At 46.9% G+C, this 17,085-nt stretch overlaps 1 protein-coding gene and 1 non-coding gene across 5 annotated transcripts in view; both read left to right on the plus strand.

Annotated features, from left to right (window-relative positions):
• Positions 1-17,085, plus strand: part of NAP1L4 (nucleosome assembly protein 1 like 4) — a 41,981-nt gene that overhangs the window by 16,693 nt on the left and 8,203 nt on the right. For all 4 annotated transcript variants that reach the window (XM_077862841.1, XM_077862837.1, XM_077862838.1 and 1 more), the window contains 11 exons: positions 175-205; positions 1,055-1,113; positions 3,898-3,997; positions 5,878-6,019; positions 6,234-6,320; positions 7,742-7,873; positions 8,622-8,693; positions 11,743-11,882; positions 13,172-13,317; positions 15,521-15,543; positions 15,792-15,911. In XM_077862841.1, coding sequence (XP_077718967.1) covers positions 192-205; positions 1,055-1,113; positions 3,898-3,997; positions 5,878-6,019; positions 6,234-6,320; positions 7,742-7,873; positions 8,622-8,693; positions 11,743-11,882; positions 13,172-13,317; positions 15,521-15,543; positions 15,792-15,911 — 1,035 coding nt within the window. In that variant the 5' untranslated portion in view covers positions 175-191. The remainder of the gene's footprint in view (positions 1-174; positions 206-1,054; positions 1,114-3,897; positions 3,998-5,877; positions 6,020-6,233; positions 6,321-7,741; positions 7,874-8,621; positions 8,694-11,742; positions 11,883-13,171; positions 13,318-15,520; positions 15,544-15,791; positions 15,912-17,085) is intronic.
• Positions 9,309-9,431, plus strand: LOC144293518 (small nucleolar RNA SNORA54). Its single transcript, XR_013360738.1, has one exon. It is a non-coding gene; the product is annotated as a small nucleolar RNA SNORA54 (small nucleolar RNA).

Raw genomic sequence — 17,085 nt, forward strand, 5'->3', positions numbered from 1 at the left:
CCAATAGTCTGTCCAAGATTTAGAACATTTCCATTACTCTAGAAAGTTCCTTCCTGCTCCTCCTGGTGTAGACCCTCATCCCCCATAGTAGATAGCCGCTGCTACACACACCCTGAAAAGTTCTTTGGGAATATTTAGTGATGTTAATCATTACAACTCTCTCTTAATTCTTAGGAGATCAAAACATTCAGATGGCAGATAACAGGTAAGCCAAAATGGATTTTGTTTATTGGGGTTTAAGTTTGATGAGCATGAGCCAAGTCAGTGAATATCATTAGAAGCTCTGGTTGAATGGCTCCCCCCGCCCCTCCCGCCCCCCCTCCCCCCCCGGGTGTGTTTGAGCCCATGAAGAAACTGCTTCACAACATGGGAAGTGTCTCAAATATTGATACTGGAAAACCTTTTATGGGAAGCAGTCATGTTGCTCTGCAGGCCTTAAACCTCCCAGGTGAAGTCATTTGATTAACTTGACACCATCCTTACATTGTATAGCCTCTAGTGGTCAAATGAAAAATAGATTTTGTTTGTGGCTTGTTCTGAAGGTTATGTTAGTCTTGTGTAGTGTTTGACATGGTTTAATTTTGGTGAGAAATTCTATCCAGACATCTTTGAAAACCGATACAGCTGTTTTTGTGGAGTTTAATTGTTTGTAGAGACTTTGGTGAGCTTACAGAGCCACAGTGGGCATTGTGTCCTAAAAACTTGGTACGGTGGCTCTTCTTTGATCCCTTTAGCAGCTGACCAAACTATAGCATGCATGTTAGTTGGCTAGTGGGTTTGGTCTGAGGGTGGGGAGCAGATTTGGGGGGAAAGAAACTATAGAAATGAAAACTAAGAAGCTTTGGTCAGGGTTGGAAATGAGAACTATGGGGTGTGGCGGGGGGTGGGGCATGAGGGGTTGTTAAATAGTTTTTTTTTTTATGTAGATACACCTGTGCATCTATAGCTCTGTCCAAATATGAAGGCGTTGTAGAGGTTTTTTAATATGTTAATGTCCTTGTGCTGTTTGTTTTTGGAACTTCTTGATAGTAATAATTTATAAAATGTACTTTAGTTTTTCAGATGGTGTTCCTTCAGATGCCTTGGAGGCTGCTAAAAATGCAAGTAACACAGGTCAGTTCACTGCCCGTGGGGAAAGTAACAGTTGAGTTTGTGTGCAGAGCAGAGTGTGTTCCATTCTTGAAACATTTATTGCAATAATATAGGTGAAGGGTTACTGTGCTTCAAAGGTTTAGGGAAGTTAGAGTTGGTCAAGTGGGAAATGGTACTTCGTTTAAAAACTCCTATGCTAGGAGCTTCAGGCTTTCCAGAAGTAGGGTGACTAGCATGTCCCCTGGTCCCTGCTGCCACCCGTTACTGGAGCTTGTCAGCCAGTGACCAGTCTTTTACATCTGTGTTCTTTCTTCTTCCCTAAACATTTAGAAGCAAATGCCAGGCTTCATATCATTTTGTCCATGAATTCATAGATGTATTCTTTTATCCTCCATTTTAAAATGTATATATCCATACTTTTTTTTCCCCCTTAAACTGTTTGAAAGCAAGTTGTGGGTATCCTGACCCTTTTCTCCTAAAACAGTTTTGTGTAAATTTCCTAAAAACTAGGATGAATGCTCCCAAACACAGTGCTGTGACCACAACCAAGAAATGCGGGGGTTGGGCAGCCCTGGTGGCTCAGCAGTTTAGTGCTGCCTTTGGCCTGGGGCCTGATCCCGGAGATCGGGGATCGAGTCTTGGGATCGAGTCTCACGTCAGGCTCTCTGCATGGAGCCTGCTTCTCCCTCTGCCTGTGTTTCTGCCTCTCTCTCTCTCCTCTCTGTGTATTCTCATGAATAAATAAATAAAACCTTAAAAAAAAAAAAAAAAGGAAAGAAAGGCGGGGGTTGACAGGACGCTGTTAGCCAATATGTAGTTCTGTTGCTTTTCCCCTGCTTTTCTCGGTTGTTCCTTTTTAACCATTGCCCACACTCAGGCCCAGGGCCAGCCAAAGGTCACGTCCCGAATTTAGTTCTGTCTCCTTTATTCTAGAACTCCCACCTTTTTATCCTACCCTGCAGTGACACATCCACAGGTTGTGTGCCCCGCTGTCTTATGGATTGCCCAGGCTTTGGATTCATTAGGTTGTTTCCTCCTCATTAGGTTCAGACTGCCACATGGGTGACCTGATGCAGGGGAAGCGCAAGGGCCGGGGATACTGAGATAGAGGACTTGGTGGAGGCACGTGTCTGGCACCCTTCCCCGTAGTGAGGGTCCCTTTAGTAAGTGGCCTGCCGGTCATCCTGTGACTACCCTGTGCTCCACTAGTGGTGATGACGATCCTTGCAGAGTCCGGAATGGCACTGGTGGTTGCATGAGTGCGTTTCTCTAATTCTGGTCGTCCTGCTGTGTGTTACATCTGTCAGAGATGGGCTTTCCCTCCCTACTCTCCCAGCCCCCACTTTGCTGTTACTGTATATTCCTAGGTCATTTCTCCTTCAGTGTTTGCTCGCTTGCCATCAGTATTCTTTTCAGTGTGCAAATTGTCTCAGTTTGCAGGTCCCTTCAGGCTGGCTTCTGTGTCCTTTTGCTATGTCCCCATCAGTTTCAAGTACTTTGTAGCTTTGTGATGCTAAGTGATGTTCCATTTTTCCTTGAACTTTTCTTGCTCTGGACCTGGAATCTACCATTTATTTCTCCAAGGGGCCCTGTTCCTTTTAGAGAGAGATTAAAAAATCAGAATATAGACATTTCTATGCCTTCCAGCGGCCAGAGGTAGAGGAGAGATGTGTGTCTGTGTACACGTGTACTTTTTACATACTGCACACATTCATGTTTTATGTACACACATTTATATAGATTAAATACACCGTGCTTCATGTTAGCAGTTGTTAATAATTAAAATGTTAAAATTCATTTGCCTACTTCGTATCCTTTGCTTGCCCACATCACTTCTATACAAAAGGCAGAGAGAGATTACAGGTGCCTTATGAGTCTGGTGAGGGTGCTAAGTTCAGGTTCCTGGACAGTGTCAGGAGGTAGACATCAGCTCAGCAAACACTGAGACTGTGCCGTGGGCCAGGTGTCTTGCCACACTCTGGTTAAGTGAAGGACCCTTCCTTCCCCCTCAATGTCTTGTTTGTTCATTGGGAAACAGCACAAACATGGCACAGGAGGCCAGTGACTTTCATGAGGGGGCGAGTTTGGGCGGAAAGGCTGGGTAGGTTAAGGTGGAGGCCCAGAGCGCTTGCCCATCTGGCACACTGGGAACCAGTGCGAGTAGGGGGCTTCCTGTGATGTGAGCTGGGCCACAAGTGCGCACTGATTTCCTCCAAGGGACAGTCACCTTGTCCCTGTCCTTGCTTCTGGGCCCTTCAGGTCTGAGGGAGAGAAGGCCCCTGGACTGAGAAGTGAGGACATCTTGGTTTGGGAGATTAGAGATTTAAACAGCTGAAGCAAAAAAATAAATAAATAAAAATAAAAAAAAATAAATAAACAGCTGAAGCAAGAACTAGAACTGCCCTGGGCCTTCAGTGGATTGCTGAACTGCCTGCTCGGCTGAGTAATGGGGCCAGATGCCTTTAAAATACATTAGAAGAGGTGCCTTGGTGGCTCAGTTGGTTAAGTATCTGACTCTAGATTTTGGCTCAGGTCATGATCTCAGGGTCATGAGATTGAGCCCCGTGTCGAGCTCTTCACTAGGTGGGAAGTCAGCTTGAGATTCTCTCCCCCCTCAGCTCCTCCCCATCTAAAAAAAATAAATTTTAAGTATTTTTTAAAACATGTTTTTAAGAAACCACTTGCTGCATTTAGAAATTAAAGTAAATAAAGCTGGGTAGATGTGCACTGATGATTTTCAGCCCTTGGCTGTTCCGTGTTGGGCATATTTTAAATTTTTGGCCTTGTTTTTTTACTTCTTAATAGAAAAGCTCACTGATCAGGTGATGCAGAATCCTCAAGTTTTGGCAGCTTTACAGGAACGGCTGGATAATGTCGCCCATACTCCTTCAAGTTACATTGAGACGTGAGTATGCTATTCATGGGATGCAGTACAACTTTAAGAAACAAAGGGGAAAAGACCGATTTCCTGGTTCCTTAGAACAGGAGTAAGTGTCTTTTTTATTGAGCAGACTTTGGGTACTGAGAACCGTGCACTGGGTTCTAAAGAAGAGCCCCTGGGCTCAGTGGGTGGTAGAAGAACAGGCCTGGGGTGGGGGTAGGGGGAGAAGAGACGGCTGTGGGCAGGGCTCAGGGTGGGGTGCTGGCTCCCTGCTGGCTCCCAGGCAACCACTCCCTGCTCTCCGCAGGTGGACGTGGTGATACTGCCTGGGAGTAGGAGAGGTGAGGATGATAATGGTCTCTAGTTTTCTGGCTAGACTCTGGGCGGGTGGGTTGGCGTTTGTGGAAAGGAAATGCTGCGGGGAGGGGCAAGGTTTCATGGAATAGAATTAGTTCCATGTTGTACATGCCATATGGTCAGTGCCCGCTGGGAGGACGGTGTGGAGTTACTGTAACTGATTGGAGGACAGCTGGATTTAGGATAGTAGGGCTCAGTTTGCTTAAAATCATTTGTTATTTTTCCATTGGAAAGGTAGAGTGAGATAAGAGGTCATTGTAATTGTGTGATTAATTCAGAAAAGAAATATAGGTGTTCTGTTATGTCTGCCATTTCATTCGGCCCCCACTGTGCTTCCACCTTACCCTGCCAGCAGTCCTAGAGACGGGCCTAGTTAAGAATCTTGGTAGAGAACCTTTCCCCTGAGGTAGCTGTGGATAGGGAGGGTAGCAGGGGCCCTTTGTGATTTAAGGCTGTGCTGGTGTACTGTCTAAACGGTACTGTGCATAGGAGCAGCTGACACCGTGCTGTGTGTTGTTGGAGGAAGGGTTGAGTGCCCAGGCTAGTGCTCGCCCTGCCTTCAGGGCTCAGCCCATATGGATGCCATCCATGGGGGCTGTGGGGGCTGTGATGAGGCCCAGTAATCTGCTCTTTGTTGTACATAGTGAACAAGGGCTTCAGGTTAAACATATAATTTTGATGGGTTAAAAAGGATTTTTTGCTTTTTCTGATTTAAGTAATGCATACAAACTGAAATATTTTTAGAATACAGAAAGTACTGAGGTATCTGGGCAGCTCAGTTGTTAGTTGTCCGACTCTTGATTTTGACTCAGGTCATGATCTCAGGGTTGTAGGATTAAGCCCCTCGTCCGGCTCTGCCCATCATGGACTCTGCTTGTGGAGAAGTATGAAAAAGCAAAGAAGCTCAAAATTACTTGGCTCTCGAAGGGAACAGACCCCATTTGTCTGTGTCGTGTCTGATTTTCCCCTTAGTGTGTCAGCATGAACCTCCACTGGGCGCTGAATATTCCTTGAAAACATGATTGTGGATAAGCTGTGCTTGTTCAGTTTGTCGTTATTTCCAGTTTTTCACTTTTACAAATAATGCCTCAGTGGACATCTCAGGCATAAGTATTTGGTTATTTCTTTGGTGTAACTTCTTGAAGTAGAGTTACTGGACCCAAGGAACATTCAGGTTCAGCTTTGCCTTGAAAGTGCATGAGTTGGTTAGAGGGCTTCTTTATCCTTACTCTCATCAAACCTGGGAGATTTTTTTTAATTGCCAACTTGGTGAGGAGCAGACAGTGGTTCTTCTAAATTAACATTCTTTGGACATTTTGTGGGATTAAACCTTCTTTCCATGTTTACCTGTGTTTTTTCTTTTGTGGTTTATCCGCCTGCATCTCCCTGCCACCTTTTGGGATGTTTATCCTTCTAATGATGTGTAGGAGCTCGTTTCTATAATAAGGATGTTAATTCTGTTAGTCTGAATTTATTTTAAGAAGATTGAAAAGCACGCTGCCTTACTTAGTGGACATAAGGATGTTTGACTTTTCCTTTCCTCTCAGTCTGCCTAAAGCTGTGAAGAGAAGGATCAATGCACTGAAACAGCTTCAGGTGAGGTGCGCCCACATAGAAGCCAAGTTCTATGAGGAGGTCCACGACTTGGAGAGGAAGTATGCTGCGCTGTACCAGCCTCTCTTCGACAAGGTGGGCAGCTCTCTCATACGTTGCGTGTGCAGGGGCAGAGCTTTCTTCAGGGGAGACCTCCATGCTTACGGAGTGGGGGACCCTTGAATGGTTATCCTTCAAACCCTAAGATTTAGGGTCTGAAGTTATAAAAGCATTGGGTATTCACAGATATTTGCAAATTGAATGAACTTCTGAGTTGCTGTAACTCTAAGAAGGTCTCGTTCTTACTTAGAGAAGGGAATTCATCACTGGTGATGTTGAGCCAACAGATGCGGAGTCAGAGTGGCACAGTGAAAATGAAGAGGAAGATAAATTGGCTGTGAGTATTTTTTTTTTTTTTTTGAATGAGTGCGTCTTGTGTTGTTTTAGTGCTATTAGGGGTAAGAAATCTGAACGTTTTTTAATCCATGGTATGCCGTCACCAAGAACAGAGAGCTCCTAACTTTAGGTGCTGTTTCACCCTGAGGTTGGTCCTTTAGATTTCCTTATGACTGGAGCACTGAGCAGCTGGCAGCCTGGTGTCCGTCAGTTAATACCATGAACCAGATGTGATTTCCCTTCTCAGTCTAAACAGCTCCATGCTGTAGGATAGTGAGATGTGGGATCCGACAAACAGAATTGAAAACTTCAGGAGATGTCTTCCATCAGGACAAAAGCCAGACCCCACAAGGGGAGAGGACACCTCTGTCTCCACTCACTACATGGTCAGGGCCACCCTTCTCTAGGACTAGCAGTGGTAGTGAAGGAGCCACAGTGCACCCAGCCACTTGGGATTGGGAGCTTCTCATCACCTGCTCATAGCCTTCAGCAGATCCTATTCCAGTGTCGCAGAAAGTTCCAGCATGCTGTGGGGTAACTTTGTCCACCTGCTTCTTGTTTGGAAGACAAGCAACTTATATTTTTATCCTTTTTATGATCCATTCCATCAGGATTATTTTTTTAGAGAATTTTTTTTGAAGTGTATGTTAGTTTTAGTGACCGTATGTTTTTGATCTTTCAAATATATTGTAGAACTGGCCTGGTTGAAGCTGTGGCTATGGATGAATCTAGTTGTGAATCATTTCCTTATTGCTCAAGAAAGATCTGCCTCTGTTAATTTGAAAAGCACCTTATGATCATTTGCACATAAGAATCCCATGTGATGAAGCATTTGCACTTAAAGTGGTTCCATTTAGTGTTGTGTTTGACCTCCCTGGGCCTGCCCTTTCCCTGGGCCCTGATGTTAGAAATGATCCCTCTGCACATGCTTGTCCAGTCATCTCCCTGATGTTTGCATGGGAGTTTCTGTGCAGACATTTATAGCCACCTCCTTACCAGTGGATGTACACACCAGTTGGCGTTCCTTGTTGCCAAGGGCACTGGAGTCCTCCAGTCTGGGTGGCTGATTGTCCCAAGATGAACATCTCATAGAGCTGGCACTTGGCACCTTTCCCAAGTTTGATGGTATTGTACCATCTTTTAAAATTATATCACACAAAAAAAATAAAAAAATAAAATAAAATAAATTTTAAAAAAATAAAATTATATCACAGAATCACATCTGGAATGCTTTGATTGCTTTGTTCCTTAAAGTCACTTTAAAAATGTGACATGCATGGTGGTCTTGGAGATGTAGATGCAAAGAATACAGTTTTTGATAGAAGTGTGTGCAGGACTCTGAAATTTACATTTTGCATTAAGCGGTTGAATATAAGTTTATTACTTTGTGGTAAGTGTTCTGTTCTCTCTTATTTTTTTTAGGGAGATGTGAAAAATAAAGTAGTCATAGCAGAAAAAGAAGCAGCAACAGCAGAGGAGCCAAACCCCAAAGGAATTCCAGAGTTCTGGTTTACCATCTTTAGAAATGTAGATATGCTAAGTGAATTAGTCCAGGTAAGCAAATTTCCACCTAATAGAGTGATTTCAGTCTTAATTATTTATCTGTTAACCACTTAACTCTGTGTTTAGCAGTTGTTCCTGGGGGGTGGAAAGGCACTTGACCAATAGCTCATATGTGTGGTCTTGATCTCCTGGGGCCGGGGTCTCGCTGTTAGAAGCCTCCATGCTACCTGACACTGAAAGTGCTGCTGGGAAGACCTGTACCTCTGAGAGTGAGCCAGACTTGTAGTCTTCCTACCTCCATGAAGGCCCACTGCCTCCCCGCTAGAGCACTTACCAACAGACTCAGAACCCTTCCTCATCTTCCTGTGAATGAACAAGTGGGAAGATGTGAGGGCAGGAGACCAGGAAATTGGCCAACAGGGTCCATAACTTGCTGACCTAGGTGTTGTTTCTGGTTCTCTCTCCAGAGATGTGAGGACCAGCAGGCTTGGTCGATCCTATATTTAGTGGCATCTAGTGGTAGTGTAAAAGCAGCTGGGCTCCTGCCCATCCTGCCTGGCATTGATGGTTCCCAGTGCTCTGTGCCAGAGAGAAGTGGCACCTTGTTGCTGTCACCTAGGCCCAGTGGTCCATGCACAGATTTGGGTGACTTCCTAGGAGCTCTTACTTGATGAGGCCAAAATTCCAGCCAGGGCTGCTTCCCAGCATCTGGGATTGTGTCTGATGTCCAGTCAAAGGGGGTAGTGTGTGTTGTTTGGAAAAAGCCCGCTAGAAATTTTTTTTTTCTCTTTATGATCAGGAATATGATGAGCCTATCTTGAAGCACCTGCAGGATATTAAAGTGAAGTTTTCAGACCCTGGGCAGCCAATGGTGAGTACTGATTGAGTTCCTGATTGGCATCAGAAAAGGTCAGGGCACTGAGGGTGAGGGGCTTGGAGCCAGGGTTGGGGATACAAACCTGGTCACACACTTGCAGAGGATGGTCCTGAGGAAGATGCTCACCAAGAACTAGAATGTTGTCACGTGGCCTTCCTGGGCCTTGCCCAGTAGCACTGCACAGCCTGACAGCCCGAGGCATGGGCTGCATGTGGCAGGTGCTGGAGTCTGCAGCAGTGGACTCCCTTGCCAAGGTGTCTGCCACTTAGTTGCCACTCCCTGAGCTAGCTTGTTTTCTGTCAAATGGGACAATGTCTTTGTTCTAAGTGTCTTTCAGGTTTGTGAGGATCTAATGTCTGTAAAGCAGGATGGTAGGTATATACTCAAATACGAGCAGCACTTTAATAGGAACCCAAGATGCTAATGAAAGAAGCCTCTATTAAGTTTTACCTAAAATAACCGCAGGTAGACAAACCTGAAAGACGTGTCCTTGCTTTGACTGTCACAAAACAGCTCTTAGTGGCTAGTGAGAGGAGTCTGACTGAAGCCAGCCCTTCCTTTCCTCCGGGGAATGGGGCCTGCCAACCTGAGTGAGCTGGGTCCTCATAGAGGCACCATTCGTGGCCTCTTAGCCTGGCTGTGGCTGACGGGCTCCATTCCAGTGTGACAGCAGTTCCAGCGGCACTTGACTGACTGCCTCGTGGCTCTCAGGTTCAGGTCCTGGGGACACAGCCTGGGACCTAGGGCCTGGCTCCTCCCTCCCCATTGCAGAGCAATGGCCCCAGCTCAGGAATGAGGGCCAGTGTACGTGGGATGTCTCTCCCTGCTCCTACAGGTACTTACTGGAGGCAAGGGGCAGGGGGATACCCTGGTTCTGTCCCTTTCACTTCTCCTGCCTGGCTCACTCTGGGAGGTGACATTCAGCTTTCCCTCTGAGGGTGTGGGGTGCTGGGCACCAGCTGAAGTGATGTCAGCTCAAAGGTTGAGGGGAACCCCTTTCCTACTGCACCTGGTTAACCAGGTTATCAACAGGGCCTTCTTGTTGGTTATCAACAGGAGGCTGGGCCATGGCACCCCCTGGAGGCTACATGGGGCAGCCCGAGCTTGTTGGCTTGTGTTTGGGGGTGGGGTGGTGGTGGAGTGCATGCTCTTTTAAGATTCTGTGTCCGTTTTTTCCCCTAACACTTCTTTCTCACATCTATTAACTATTAATTTATTTTTTCCCTCTTGCTCAGTTCTTTTCTTTTGTTCTTACAGACACTTGTTTGGTGATTTTCTGGGTCTGTTTTCTTTCTCAGTCTGTCTGGCATTTTCCTCCATCTCTTACAGTGATTTATAGACAAACAGGAGCCTTAGTGTTGGGAGACCACCAGCCAGTCTTCTTTCTCCCCCTCGTTACCTCCCCCGTTACAAAAGTCATACGCACTTACTGTGAGTGAGGAGGCATAAAGAACAACAATGCACATCTGTCGTGTAGAAGTAACTCTCAACTGTGGAGTCTGTTTCCCCATAACCTTTGTCCTTTTAAAATTGTTATGAAATATTTTAGACATTAAAACTAGAACGAGGATGCCTGGGTGGCTCAATGGTTGATCTTTGCCTTTGGCTCAGGGTGTGATCCTTGGGGTCCTGGGATCAAGTCCTGAATCAGGCTCCCTGCAGGAAGCCTGCTTCTTTCTCTCTATGCCTCTGCCTTTCTGTCTCTGTCTCTTATGGATAAATAAATAAAATCTTAAAAAAAAAAAAAAAAAAAGAGCAAGAGATAAAAACTATCCAGCCTCAGAATGAAGCAGGGCCATTGTGTTTGCTTCTCCCGTGACCACACCTCTCCTCTTCAGGGTCTCCACACTTACCCTGTAGCAAAGAGGAATTACATCTGTGGACAATGTTGTATAGGCTCTGCTGGGTGGGAAATAGTTATTATTGCCTCTGTGGGCTGTAAAATGATTTATTTAATGTTGCCCACACATGCCGCTGCCACCTCCACCCTATTTTGAATTGTTGCATTATGATCAGCACACTTGAACCTAAATCATTTGTTCAAATTTTGGGTGGTTTCCTCAGTTTAGATTCCGTTTAGTACAGTTTTACTGGGTTAAAAGAGGTGGACCTTTATAAGGCTCAAAGGTTCACTTCGCATATTTTTTACACTTTATTTTTTGGAATCGTGTTTTTTTTCCCCTTTGTTTTGAAATAATTGCAAGCTTAGTACCTGAGCTGCAGCAACAGTGTAGTGTTCCTGTGCTGCTTCTGCCCAGACTGGAGCTACTGGGGCCCTGTGGGCCATGCGGGGCAAGGGATTGCTTCCCAGGCTTTTCTTTTTTCTTTTTTTTAAATTTTATTTATTTATTTATGCATGAGAGACCGAGAGAGAGGCAGAGACACAGGAGGAGGGAGATGCAGGCTCCATGCCAGGAGCCCGACGCAGGACTCCAGGATCGCGCCCTGGGCCAAAGGCAGGCGCCAAACCGCTGAGCCACCCAGGGATCCCCTCTACTGTCTCTTGATTTTATTTGTGTCTGCTGCTTTCTACACACCCTGCGTCCATTGTTCCTCTTATGCTTGTCTCTTCGGATTATACAGTGCTTTTGAACAAAAGATGAACTTGTCCCATCCCTGCATAGAGGGGCCCCTTCACGCAGCAGAGAAGGCAGTGCTGTGCCTGAGCCCAAGTACAGAAGGGGCGGAGGGCTGGACCCCTGACGCCTGGTTTCCCAGTCCAGGCCCCACCTCTGTCAGGGTGGGCCCTGCAGCAGCAGGGAGAAGCTAGGGTTCCCTAGGAGAGCTTGGACCTCCGCTGGGGAGGGTGCCTCAGAGGGGCACGCAGGACAGGTATTCCCTCACCTGCCATTTGTGTTTTGACTTGATACTGCTGTTTTTTGTAATAAAGATATTTTTCTTGATATGTGACCATACTTGTTGAACTTTTCAGTAGTGGTTTCTGTGACATTCTGCTCAGGGAGGAGTTGGTCTCTAGTACATACCATGCCGTTCATAGTCTGTCACTGGTGGTCTGTAGACTGACCTGAGTTTTTGTATTTAGTCTTTTGTATTAGAGTTCCACTTTGAACCCAACGACTACTTTACTAATTCAGTCCTGACAAAAACATACAAGATGAAGTCAGAACCAGACAAGGCCGACCCCTTTTCCTTCGAAGGTCCTGAAATAGTTGACTGTGATGGGTAAGTACATGCCATTTCAGCTTCTTTTTGGAAATAAAAACAGATAATTTTAGAACTTAACGAGTAAGAGAAAATAAGAATAAAGCAAAATGTCATTAATCTTCTTAAAAGCCCAGTGGACAAAGATTTAAATTATTAAATAGTCTTTCTGTTTTGGGGGTATGACCGCCTGTGCTGGGAAATGTGTCATGGGGTCACATGTGCCACCATGGGGGCTGGCGGCCCAGCTTCCTCATCAGATGGAGGGATTGGGTCCTCAAGCTCCCTTACATGACACTGTCCTCACTGAACTGATAAATGACCTTCAGTGTTTGTTGAGTGAAGAAAATGAGTCAGTGAAGGGCAGTATGGGTCAGTTGCTTGATTCGGAAATTGGTGGGGCAGTTTAATTGTTATCTGACTCATGATGGAGCCCCTTGGTGACTTCAGGGGAAATCACCAGGAAGAGAAGGTGGCTTGGAGTTCTTTCCCCTTGGTATGTTTGAGGTGGTTTGGGAAATTGTTTTGTCTTTGAATTGGCACAATTACCTTACTCATGGGACAAGTACTTCTGAATCTTCCCAGATGAGCAGTTCCAGAGCTTTCTTAAAACCTTTCTAGGCTCGAGTGGTGAGAGTGACTGAGAGAGCATTTCCCAAGGGGAGGCTGTTAGGTGACACGTAGGCCCGGCTTACCAGGCATGTTCCCAAGCAGACACCAGTCTCATGCTGCCAGGGGTTCCCTGTGGGTCCACAGTGACGGAGGGATGAGCAGTGGTACAGGGTTTGCATTTGCACCCAAGAAGGCCCATTCAGCAGCCTGGAGCCAGTGTGTCCACCCCAGACAGTCCTTTGTGCAGCTATAACTTGCTGCCTCTCCACCTTGTCCTGCCTGGAGAATCCAGGTGTGTGAGTGGGTGACTTCAGGGTGCTTTGGGGTCTGGACAGAGGCAGCAGGTGGCAAGCTCCTGAGCGTCTTTTGGGCCTCTTAGCCCAGCTGTGACCCGGCTTGGTAATAGGAAACACCCTCCGAGTACTTGACAAGGGGAGGGGGCATTATGCCACTGTGGTCACAGAACCCCCAGCTTCAGGCAGTGCTGCTAGCCAGCGCGGCGGCAGCCTAGGTCACCTGGCCACTTCCCTTTCTCCAGCCTTCACATGGACTTTGTAGATGTGCCGATCCGACTGGCAGGCTGCTTTCCCTACCTACGTTGTCCAGGTCCTCTAGCTGTGCTTTGGTACCGTGGGTGTTCGTGGTCAGTGTTTCTTATGGCCCGTGTCCGCATGTGTGATGGCTGTCTGTCCCCATAGGTGTGCTATTGATTGGAAGAAAGGGAAAAATGTTACAGTCAAAACAATCAAGAAGAAGCAGAAACATAAGGGACGAGGCACAGTGAGAACAATTACCAAACAAGTTCCCAACGACTCTTTTTTCAACTTCTTCAGCCCACTGAAAGGTGAGTGGGTTGCGTTGCGGGTGGTGATTGTATATTACGGGAAGTCCTTGCCTTACCCTTAGAGTCCGGTGCAGGTCCTCTGGTGAGTGTGAATGCTAAAGACACAGTTGCTATGCTAGGGGCCGTGGTGCTGGTGCTCACAAGGTGCGGAAGTGGTAGGGGTGGAGGGAGGGCTCAGTGGGCGCCCTGAGCTCCATGCTGGCAGGCCTTCCTGCCACAGCCCTGCCTTTGTCCCTGGTTGTACTCCAGTTACACCTGCGCAGCTTGGGGATCATTCCCCACCCTCTCTCTTATAAATTTAGTTTAGTTTTGTTTTTCTCTGTGACTTGATACAACTTGAGGGGTTTACAGATCATGGATTTCTGTTTTTGAAAGACTTAGCTTGGAAACTAATATTTTTTTCCACCTAAGTCATAAAATAAAGTGACCAAGTGAAGGTTGAGCAACAGGTTTTGAGGGTAAATTACTGAGAAGTCTTAACAAAATTTTTTAAACCTGAACGTGAAGGCCAGGCGGGTTGGCAGTGTTAGAATAGGAGAAAACATTCTCTCTTTATTTTCCGTGAACACGAAGTGATTGAAATCTAGAACTGCCTGCCCCTGGCACAGGTAATTGGTGGGCGTGTGAGTTTTTCTCCCTTGCCCACAGGGTGGCTCCATTTTTAAGTGTGAGCCTCAGACCATGACTTTGTCTCTGAGCTGAGGGCCCTGGCTTCTCAGGCTACGACATTCGCCCTTCCACCCTGTATCTTTCTGGGATTCGTCTTTGATCCTAGAGGATGCAAATGTGTATTGGTTTGGTGGTAACACTAGCCAAAAATGTAGTTAAGTTTTTTCCTTGTATTGGAGAATCCCCTTTGGTGGTCACCTGCATACATTCTCCATGAAACAGGGGCTTTGGTTCCTAAATGCAGTGGCTTTGCTGGAAGGTTTCTTAAGATTGGGTTTTAAGTAATTTAATAATCAAAATGAAATTAAGTGGACTCAGAATTTGGGGGGGGGTGACTTTTGGGGTTCTAAAACTGTTCTGTGATGGTTATGACTCTGAAAATGTCCTGGGGTAATTAATGTACACTTAAGCTCTCTGGTAGATAAATTACATGTAAACATAGCTATTTTTAAAGTCGTCATGTATGATACCAAGTGATGAGCTCTGTGAAAACAAATCAAAGGTGACCATAGTAGTGACAGGGCAGGCAAGGAAAAGGTGCTGAAATTCAGATAATGTGTTTTGAAATGAAGGAAACAAGCTGTCTGGTCTGGTGCCCTCCTTGTCCTTAAATCTATAAGACCTGTCCCAAAGTCACATGAGCAAAGTCCTTGGCACCCAGGCCAGAGTTCCCAGACCCAAATCTTAGCCTGTGGTGGTGCGCACATGCCAAGGCTCAGGGAACATGCTATAGGGGTGGTGTTGACACACATGGGTGCCCAGCCCCTGTGGAGCAGCCAAGCCAGGAGGGGCTAGTTGAGGCCAGGGTGGTAAGCCTCCCGCTCCTGGCAAGACTGAGCCTTGAACAAGCATTTCTAAAGTCTGGGTTTTGAATGGTGGTGGTTAGTTGAGCATCACTGGGCTTTGTTGAGTGGTTTTAAGTTCCTGTATTTGCCGTCACTCTCGGTTCTGGGTCAGGCTCTGGTGCAGCAGCAGAGTCTGGCCAACTGTGCGCGTGTGTGTGTGTGTGTGTGTGTGTGTGTGTGTGTAAGTAATTGCCCCTGTGCTGCACTCTTTGGTGGGCAGCGACCAGCAACACCCTCTTGCCCACAGGGAGTCTTTCCATTGTGTGGGAAGAATGCTTCAGCACTGTGTTCTCTCCTTTCTCCTTTCCAAATGGACACAGTGTGGACCCTACTGAGGTGCAGTGCTTTAGAAACAAGGCTCAAGGATCTTCCTCCCCCGAGAGAATCCTGCAGGGTTGTAGGACACGGGTACAGTCTCCTTAAAGTGTAAATGCGCTGAGTGTCCACAGTCTGGAGCCACTTCATAGGCCTTTCCACCTGCTACCACTAAACTAGGAAGGAAAGTGCTTTTCCCCAGTTGGCGTCCTGAGCAGGTTTCCGAACAGGTCTGGTGGGGGCCACAGGGAGATTAGGGGCTCCAGCTGTGCATGGTCCCACCTTACCTCCATGGATCTGCCTGCATGGGCTTGCAAAGGTTTTGGTTGTCAGTGTAACGTGCGTATGTTTTGTCTTTTTTTTTTTTTTTCTAGCGTCTGGGGATGGAGAATCACTGGTAAGCTTTGTGTTGTCATCAGAATCTCATTATCTCCAGAGCAGTTGCCCACCTTCTATTCAGTCCCTCCTCCCTCCTTAATCCTCTGACACCTGGGGTGTGCGGTATTCACTACACTGTGGGGCGGAGCCCCGTGTGCTCCACCACTCTCAGTAATGCTGGGTCCCCCAGAGTGAGGGACACGGTGCGGGTGGGGGGCGCGGTGTTCGCGGTGGACACAGGTTAACATTGGGGTCTTACCTCCTCAGGATGAAGACTCGGAATTCACATTAGCCTCTGACTTTGAAATCGGACACTTCTTTCGTGAGCGGATAGTCCCGCGGGCTGTGCTGTACTTCACAGGGGAGGCCATAGAGGATGATGACAACGTATGTGGGTGGGAGACCCTGGGGGTCCCCTGGTGGCGGGGGAGGGCGGACAAGCAGGGCTCTGGGGTACTCGTAGAGCAGAGTGCCAGCCCCCTCCAGGGACAGCATCCTCAAAAGACCCCAGGTGCTCATCATGTCCTGCTTAAGGTCTATAAGCTTTGGGTGACTTGGAAATGGGAGGAAAATCTCATTTACGGAAGTCTGGCCACAGCAAAAGGTTAGGATAGAGTGGACTCGTGCTAGCCTGTGGTGTGCTGGCCCCAAAGAATTGAAACCCATGGTGCACAGAAGGATGGTGTGGTTGCAAAGTCCCCTCCTTCCTCTCTCCCTGCCTGAGCACAGCCTAGCTGGCTGGCTTTCGATGGTCACCTGAGATTGTTCTTCATTCCAGCCTGCGCTCGGCTCACCGTGTCGTCTTGATTTGTAGGAATAAAGTCTTCTAGTGTGCTGTTAGAAGTATGCTTCAGATATTTATTCCCTTGCTTTTAGAGCTCTTAGGTTTCCTGGATGGTTCTCAGTTTCCTTTCTAAGACGTTTCTCAAGGCTTCAGATGGGGACAGCCAGAGCCAGGCAGGTTTGAGCTGCTTAGTGCCCAGGGGCAACGAGGGCCTGCTCCTCGCACTTCTCCTTTGTGCAAATGGGCCCATCCAGAGTGGGCTGGCTGTGTAATCTGGAACTGCTTTGTCTGTCCCTGGGCTGGGAGGTAGTTTTGGGGCAGGCTGACATGGACACGCACAAGTCAGTGTAGTGTTGCCTCGTGTAAGTGCTCAAGTTATTAAGTTGACACAGCAGATTGTAGACCAACACAGTCCCGTAGAACTTTCTGTGATGATGGAACAGTCTTCAGCGTGCCTGCTCTGTCCAGTGTGGTAGGACTGGCCCCATGTGATGCTTGAGGATGTAAAATGAAGCTCTAGGCAACTGAGGTCAACTGAGTGTTTAGTTTTTATTTAATGTAGCCAAAACAGTCTAGTGATGACACACAGTGGAAATCTCTAGACTGCATGGTCTCCACAGTTTTGATCATATACCCATCAATTTTAAAACTCGAACGTGCAGCTCATTATATATTGGTTTACTTCAAATGCATGCAGAGTGGGTAGTACTGGCTAGGACTGTGTGTATTCACTCACAACACCTTTTGTATGGGTGCTGCTGCTGAGCAGTGTAGTTT

This window comes from Canis aureus, chromosome 21 (genome assembly GCF_053574225.1).
Source record: "Canis aureus isolate CA01 chromosome 21, VMU_Caureus_v.1.0, whole genome shotgun sequence".
Taxonomy (NCBI): Eukaryota; Metazoa; Chordata; class Mammalia; order Carnivora; family Canidae; genus Canis; species Canis aureus.